This window comes from Nelumbo lutea, chromosome 2, assembly GCF_056320005.1.
Source record: "Nelumbo lutea isolate HS-2025 chromosome 2, American lotus-T2T, whole genome shotgun sequence".
Taxonomy (NCBI): Eukaryota; Viridiplantae; Streptophyta; class Magnoliopsida; order Proteales; family Nelumbonaceae; genus Nelumbo; species Nelumbo lutea.
Genome location: NC_142685.1, coordinates 1,563,995 through 1,572,383, shown reverse-complemented (window position 1 = coordinate 1,572,383; position 8,389 = coordinate 1,563,995). Strand labels below are relative to the sequence as shown.

At 40.5% G+C, this 8,389-nt stretch overlaps 1 protein-coding gene across 1 annotated transcript; it reads right to left on the bottom strand.

The window, feature by feature from the left end:
- Window positions 1-2,293: 2,293 nt before the first annotated feature.
- On the bottom strand, window positions 2,294-7,259 carry LOC148868020 (putative LRR receptor-like serine/threonine-protein kinase IRK). The gene is made up of 2 exons (XM_088969300.1): window positions 4,897-7,259; window positions 2,294-4,123 (listed from the first exon to the last, which is right to left on the bottom strand). The coding sequence occupies exons 1-2, from the start codon at window positions 6,354-6,356 to the stop codon at window positions 2,671-2,673; spliced, it is 2,913 nt and encodes a 970-aa protein (XP_088825426.1). The 5' UTR covers window positions 6,357-7,259; the 3' UTR covers window positions 2,294-2,670.
- Between the last annotated feature and the right edge of the window lie 1,130 nt (window positions 7,260-8,389).

Below are 8,389 nucleotides of genomic sequence, written 5' to 3'. Positions count from 1 at the left end.
TTCAAGTATGCAATTGCTTTTTGATATTTTGTTGCACGTAACAGTACAGCTCCTTCCATCTAATTCTAATCTGCACTGTTTGATGGATGGGAAAAGTAATATACTAATATTATCCGCATATGATGGATGGATTCAGTCACACTTGAATCTATTTTCAGAAATCAGAATCCTGTCAATCTTACAAATTGTAGAGGTAATCACTGAAATCTCATCAACCTGTTTGCTGTTTGCACATGCCGCCTTCAAATAAAACAAGCATAAATAATATATAAATTCAAGTCGTATTGTCTCCACTCACAATCGGAAAATCCAGCATCATATGTTCTCTCTCTCTCTCAAGTCTCAACCACTACGTGCTCAGTGAAAGTTGTATAAAGATATCATTTTGTCCCTCTATGAAGTAATCAAGTACAAAGTTCACTATTTCCTCACATCACAAGAATTTTCTCTTTTTCTTTTCTATCCTTTCAAATTCGTTTTGTTTTCCTCACAGGAAGCACGCCTTGCCCCATCAACGAAGACAAATTTTTCGATATTCTCTTAATCTTTCCCCAAGGCCCCAGCCCGCGCACGCGCAACTTCTTCCAACTAAGGGTTCAGATTCAGTTTAGGGAAACAGTGATGATGAATTTATTTATTTAGCGAAATGAGAAGCTAAAGATAGAAAACCTAGAAGTCATTTGGTGTAAAAAGAAAAAGAAAGAAAAAACAATTTTGAAGAGTTGCTTTTGATGAAACACTTCGGCTTAATTTTGTTACCATTTTTTTTTGGGGGGGGGGGGAGGTCCTGGGTCCCGGTCACCACATAATGAAGAGGACCTACCTACATCACTACATGCTACATTCCACCCAAGTAAAAAGAAAGTTAAGTTGTTGAGGACCCCCCATGTGCAAGTTAATGAGAAGCCCATGGAAAAGCTTCTCTAAGGCGGCCCCACAACACAATTTTAATTTAATCAAAAGTTTCATTTCAAGCTCATGCCTCGACTGATAGGCACTTTGGAAGGGGCAGGCTGTGCCTGTGAAAGTGTGAAGCAATAAGTTCTGAAATTAAAATAACCCATCAACACACCTTTGCTACAAGGCCTTTTTCTTCGAAATTAGAAAAGAAAAAAAAAAGAACTAAATTGGCTGTGAAGAAGCTTGAACAGCATCCGTATTGAATATTATGAATAATAAAAAAAAGGGACGAAATTATCTAATATTATAAGTAATGAACGTCAAGCTCTTCAATTTCTTTAAAAAAGGCGTCAACTGAGGAAATGGGAATCAAATTTATCAAAAGATAAAAGTAAAAATAAATGAAGAAATGAAGAAAGAACAAAAAAATAAAAAGAAGAGTGCTTCTTTTCCGACAGTACGAAAGCACGCAATAGCTTTTCTTTATAGTGGAAGTGGTTCTTTTTTTCTTTCTTTATATTACTTTTTACCGGGCTTTTGCCTTTTGGTTATTCGGTTCCAAACTTTAACCTGCCTCACCCACCCATTACCCATCATGTATTTACTGCTTTTACCTTTTAATACCAAATAACACACTAACAATATGAATAAGCTGTGGATGTTTGTGAACACAAGTGAAAATTGGGCATCTCACACTCTCCAGCTCTCCAATTTTCCATTTGTTCCATTCTTCTGGTGTTATTAATTACAATTTGGAAAACTAGATCTAGGCATCTAGCCGAGAATGGAATTCATCCTCGCACTCGCAAAATTGATCCTCACGAGTCACGACACTTGTAACCGCATTGGGAACATTTTTCCATAAATTAGAGACATGCAAATTGCACCCCATAATTACTGAATACTGATGATCGAGAGCGTAATGAACATCTTTCTACGCCTGGTGGTTGGCCCCACCCACTGGATTGGGTTTGGGTGGGGCCAGCCAACCAGGCAATCCTGAAATATTTTAGTACAACCCAACCCAGCAACATGCAACACAGTCGGCCGATCGAGTCGAGAAAGCCCAACCACCAGCCAATGGGAATTTGTTTTTATCCAAAGCTTAACGCTCGCAGGCCGCAGCCACAAGATGGATTCAAAGACGATGCCGATGCGTCTTCAGTCTTCACAATAACGCCTTTAAGCAGGAAGACGCAGACGGACCCCATCATTCCTTTTTTTTTTTTGGTTCCACCGGATTCCAGATTTCACCAACAATAATACATCGTAAGATAGGGCTTCTGTTTGCTTCACAGCACAGACCATTGTACGTACCAAGAAGAATGTATATCCATCCATCACACGAATATCACGGCAAACTAAATAAATAAATAAAAGAACCAACCAACAATAACATCAGAAACTCATCCACACCGCAAAGTAATTGGTTCAGGTTCGAAAGGGGTCCCAAATTGAAACCCGGTGAAAAGGAATCCGGCAACACTATAATGATAACAATAATAAAAAAAACAAAGAAAAAAAAAGACACAAAAATACCCTACAAAGAGAACCCGTGCCGTCATAAGCTAGACAAACAAAACAAAATAAACGAGTAGGAAATTTCCAAAAAAAAAACAAAAATTACAATAATCAATTTTTCTTCTTCCTCTTTCTCTGTGTAATTAGACTGATAAACTAACCGGATTCCTCTTCGCCGGAATACCCATTATCTATCCCTTCTATGTCCTCCCTTTCTAGTAGTAGTAAATTTAATAAAAAAAGTCAAATTCATACCAACTCCTCTTGGCCTTCGGATGGGCATCTGATCAATTCCAATATATTAACGACTTCTGCCATGTCCGGCCTATTCGATGGCACCTGTGAAGTACAGATCAACCCTAGCTTCATCACCGGAATTGCTTCCTCCGCTGGGAAGTTTCCACTGAGCCTCCCGTCCACACACTGCTCCACCCTACCTTCTTCTAATGCTCCTCTCACCATGTCACACAGCACCACCACGTCATCCTCCATATATTCCACAGGCCGTTTCCCTGTCACCACCTCTAACACCAAAACCCCAAACCCATATACGTCACATTTCTCAGTTATCTTCACTGTCCGGCATGCAAACTCAGGTGCCATATACCCAAGTGCACTCTGTATCTTGCTACTTAAAACGTAGCGATCAAGCATCGGTAGCAGCCTCGCCAACCCAAAATCTCCAACCTTTGGCTCGCCATTGCTGTCAATCAGTACGTTACTCGACTTCAGATTGTAGTGGATTACGTTCAGTTGGTGTAAATGGGCCAGGCTTCTTGCTGTCCCTAGAATTATGTTGAACCTCCCATGCCATGAGAGCCAGTTTCCACCAGCTCCCTCGTGCAAGTGTTTATACAAACTCCCACCAGAAACAAACTCAGAAATGAGGAGTTGCAGTGATGGAGTCCAGTAATATCCTTCCAGTGCCACAAGATTAGGATGTCGTATCTTACCCAGCATATTTACTTCTCTCTCAAAATCTTCTTGGGACTTAACAAGGCTTGACACAGTAAGCTTCTTGATGGCAACTGGACGGCCATCTCTGAGTACCGTTCGGTATACAGCTCCAAAACCACCACGGCCAAGTTCACAATCCTTGTTGAGAAGGGCATGGGCCCCGGCACTGAAATCAGGGTCACCAGAAAACATGACAAGCTTCCCAGAATTTGCATCGGTAATGGGAGATTGGCTGAATTCATCTCCACCCGATAGTGTAAGGGCTGCAGCTGAGCGAGAAGTAGATGACCGTACCCGGAGGTTGAGGACAGTCACAGCAATCACACCAAAGGCAATCACGATGGCAGCACCAATTGCAATTAGGGCAGAGATGCTGAGGATGATCTTCTTGTGGCGGAGATTAGGAGAGAATGAACCCATGCCAGAGGAATCAGAAGATGAGTTAGGGTTAAGGACAATTGGTTTGGGAAGGACAGCAGCGCATGAGCGGTTGACAGCAGAACCACAGAGGGATGGATTACCAGAAACAGAGGAGGGGGAAATAGTGTTAAAGAAGCCACCGGCAGGTAACTCTCCTTGGAGATTGTTGTGGGAAATATTGAAAGACAAAAGGTGGGGGAGATTGGCCAGCTGCTTGGGTAGGCTTCCGGACAGATTATTCATGGATAAATCTACAGTTTGGAGATTGGTGAGGTTTGCTAAGGTTGCAGGTATTGAACCTGAGATGTTGTTCTGCGACAGGATCCTATGCAAATAAAAGAAAAAGCAAAATCAATTAGAAAAACAGAAATAAATAATCATAACAAGTTTAAAATCTTGAGATATAACATCAACCCAATTCAGATTTACTCCATGATTGCCTGTCATTAGTATTACAATTTTAGAATCTAAACATTTGAACAATGATTTTTTTAACGAACACACCAAGAACAATTGCAAAAAGCAATGTGAAAAAAAAAAAAAAAAAAAACTGAGAATTTTCATTTTATTCTTTTTTTTTTTTTTTTACTTTCAGTTTCCAGTAAAAAAATGAGAATCTTGATACTGTTAAACAAGCTAGAAGATGACAAATACACTTGCAAGTTGCAATCAGGACTTGTTCAGTGGAGGGCAAAATTCTGACTTCCAAAGACAGTTTGCCTATCAGATTGCAATAGTATAGCCGTAGGCATGCTGCCTGATGAACAAATCATCACATAAGTGGAGGCGAAGATAACCTTGATGTTATCAAGTATCCTTCAAAAATTGACATGGGGTTTGGTTCCTCCACAGTTGAGATAGGCCATTTTTCAGCTCTTGCAGCTAGTAGTTTGTCTATGGCGTGGTTAGTCAAGTGGAGGGATTGTCCTCCTGGTGTAATCTACCCTTTCATTGATTATTAAAAATTCCCAGTAGCCGGAAAAAACATTGAGAAACTATTAAAATACTTCCGACAGAATGAGTTAACAAAGCTTCAAATTTCATTGTGATGATATACTTCAAAGCAGAAATGCGACAGCAAGAGGACACAGAACTTACAGATATGTTAGGGACAAGCACTTCTCAATCTGTAAAGGAATTTTGCCAGCTAGGAAGTTCTTTTCCAACCTCAGTTCCTTCAAAGAAACAGCATCCCAAATTTCAGATGGGATGCTACCATTCAGTCGGTTCTCACTCAAATCAAGAATAGTTACAGCCTTCAAATCACCTATACTTGCAGGGATTAAACCAATGAGAGAGTTCCTAGATACGTTCAAGATCTGCAAGTTGCTAAAAGTCCCAATGTTCCTGGGAATTTCACCAGAAAATGCATTATCTGACAAATCTAAGACCTGTAGAATACTGTATGATGGCTCCACTGATAGGGGGAATGGATTTTTTATCACTCCACTTAGTCTGTTTTCTGAAAGAAAAACCTTCTGCAAGCCCAATCCATAAATCCATGCTGGCAAGTTACCCGTCAATGAATTTCGACTAAAATCCATGATCAAAAGGTTTTTACAGTTGCTCAAGGAATCAGGCACAACTCCAGTAAACCCATTACTAGACAGGTTTAACAGCTTCAGTGATTGAAGGTTCCCCAATGAATCTGGGATGCCACCAGAAAATATATTCCTTGACAGATCTAGAGTCTCAAGGCCTCTCATTTCTCCAATCATTGCCGGAAGTTCTCCACTAAATAGATTGCCATGCAAACTCAGAGAACTACACATGGTAAGTTTCCTCATTGAATCTGGAAGACTCCCAGATAGAGAATTCTCGCTAAAATCAATCAACTTCAAGAGTGAACACCCTCCAATATCATCGGGCAATTGCCCAGAAAACCGGTTCTTCTGTAAATTGATCGATCTCAAATTATATAAGCCTGCCATACCTTTGGGAATCACGCCCTCTAGTAGATTATCTGAAAGATCAAGTGATCGAAGGCCATTCAAGGACCAGATTCCGGACGGCAACGGGCCGGATAGCTGATTGGAGGAGAAGTTAAGAGTGGCGAGGGTTGAACACGAGCCCAAACTCTGTGGGATCTGTCCTGACAAGTTGTTCCTCGCAAAGGATATTTCTCTTAAAGAACCACATTGCCCGAAAAAATCATCTGGTATTGATCCTGACAGTCTGTTATCACTAAGATCAATGACCCGCAGGCCCTCAAGTCGTGCAAGATTTGGGTTTATGGTCCCGGTGAAATTGTTGTTTGAGAGGGATAGTTTGCGAAGGAATTGCAGTTGGAGAACTCCTCGGCCAATACGCCCAGATAGAGAGAATCCCTCAAGAACAAGCTCAGAGACCCGGTTGGTTTGGGGGTCGCATTTTACCCCTACCCAATTGCAGGGACTGTCATCGTCTTCATTCCAAGATATCAGTTTCGAGTCCGGATCTTGGAGATCAGCCTTGAAGACAATTAGCCCAAGAACGTCGTCATTAAGAGTTGTTTCCAAAGATCTCACAAAAATTGGGACTAAGAGAAGAAAGGCAAAAATCCCAAGTAGCCTTCCCATTTCAACAGCTATCTGGGTTGATGTTACGCAGTCATTGCAGGAAGCTCCTCACGACTTCAAGAACGAGTTTCAAAGATAAAGTGAACAGAAATGAGAAACTTCATATGATATAATCAGAACCATGGAGAAAACTCTCTAAAAAAATACGATTTTGTCACAGTTGGGGCTGGAAAACACTGATTGGCGAACTAAACCTTGAGAAAATAGTACTTCTAGAGAGAGAAAGAGAGATGTTGAAAATGAACAATTGCGGTCCGGTACTAAAGGAAGTGAGTCAATGGCACTGTCACACTAACATTGTTTGTTTACCAACCGATAGAAGCTGAGCCTGAGAGGTAAAAGTTGGTGAGATTACCTACAGAGCCGAAAAAGCAAATAAAGACCTCCAACAAAACTCGAAATGACCGATTCAACAAGGAAAAACCACGTTAGCAGGTGATTTCCAAGCTACTGTCGGAAAGGAATAACCAAAACAAGAAGGCTCTACAAAGCAAACCAAGAATGACTGGAATCTTCAGTAAAGAAACCCTAGAATAACTCCACATGCCAAAACGCCCATATATCAAGCTTCGAACAGAAGACTAGCTCGGGATCGACCCGCCCTTAACTTTAAGAGTTAAGATCTCAGAAGCGATGTAGTGAGAAACTAGTGATGAAACAACTCCGGGCGGTTGACCTTCACTTCGTCGGAAATGCGGCCGGGACCTGAAGATGAAGAAAGAAAATGGAATGGTCTCTTGAACCAGCACGGAAAGCTTACAGGTTTTAGAGGTATTTTAAGCCGGAAAGCTCGGAGAACGTGAAGGCCTGAGGGTAAGAGCTGAATCGGCGGGAGACATAAATATAGCCAACTTGAGTTGCCATTAAAGAGCTCTCTGCCTGTCTGATGAGACTGAAAAGAGAATAGCTTAAGCTTCTTATTAACAGCGAAAATCAGGTAGATGGGCCTTCTTTTATTTCAGTACACGTGGCAAAAAAGCTTGGGTCAAACTCAATCCTATGTGGGGGAGGGGGAGAGGGGACAGACGGCGTTTTGTTTTGGTCGCCAAGCCAACTGCTTTATGACATTGCCGTCACGTTCGAAGTTCGGCGCGCTTTGCCGGAGAAAGTTATCCATCTAGCGAAGACGTGAAATGGGTTCACGCCCGAGTCCCGATGGACGTTAGGCTGGGGGCCTGGGGCCTGGGTTCTGGGGCCTCACCTTCTATGAATTTACAAATATTTCCCTACCAAATATAGGCTGTACCGTAGCCAGCATCGCATTGGAGCTTACAAACCACGTTTGTTTGCTGCTGCGCCAAAACCACGAAATCAAAGCCATGGATGTGATGTTGTGGCCCCACCACCTTCCCACCTTGAATTCAATCGATGCTCTTCATCCACGATTTTACCCCTGCGCTGCGCTAAAATCATATCGCAGTAACTAGCAAAAGTGAATCGGTTGACTCATGTTTTTTTACCAAGCACCACCAGTACTTTTTTTATTTGAAGGACCTTATTTTGATGATCTCTGCACTCTTGGGTCCCACCTCGAAGATTGCGAGCTGGATGAAATCAGTACAGTTGCGCTGTTAAATGGTTCTTGAAATGAATTAATATAAGATCACATTTAGGGGTGAGAAAAATCCAAAAAATCGAACGGTCGAAACCGAATCGAAAAATCGGTAAATCGAATCGATCTGGTTTGGTGTTTTATAAAAGATCGAAGGTATGAGTTTGGTTTCTGTTAACCAATAAAGAAAATTGGTGGTTAATCGAATTGGTATATATATATATATATTTCTATTTATTTTTTATATATTATGTATAAAATATATATTTTGTATTTTTATATATTATAAATTAATAAATATACATTATATATAAATATATATTTATAATATATGATCTATTTTTATTATTTAAAATATAATATTTTTATAATATATTATAAAAATTTAAAAAAAAAATTGATGATTAATTGAATCGATTAGTCAATTGGTTTCGATTACAAGTTTTTCAAAAATCGATAGTACCAATTTGATTTTGAAAAA

Coding starts and splice junctions, on each gene's coding strand:
- LOC148868020 (XM_088969300.1), bottom strand. CDS start 6,356: ATGGGAAGGCTACTTGGGATTTTTGCCTTTCTTCTCTTAGTCCCAATT. Junction 4,124..4,896: donor TGCTTGTCCCTAACATATCT/GTAAGTTCTGTG, acceptor TTATTTGCATAG/GATCCTGTCGCAGAACAACA.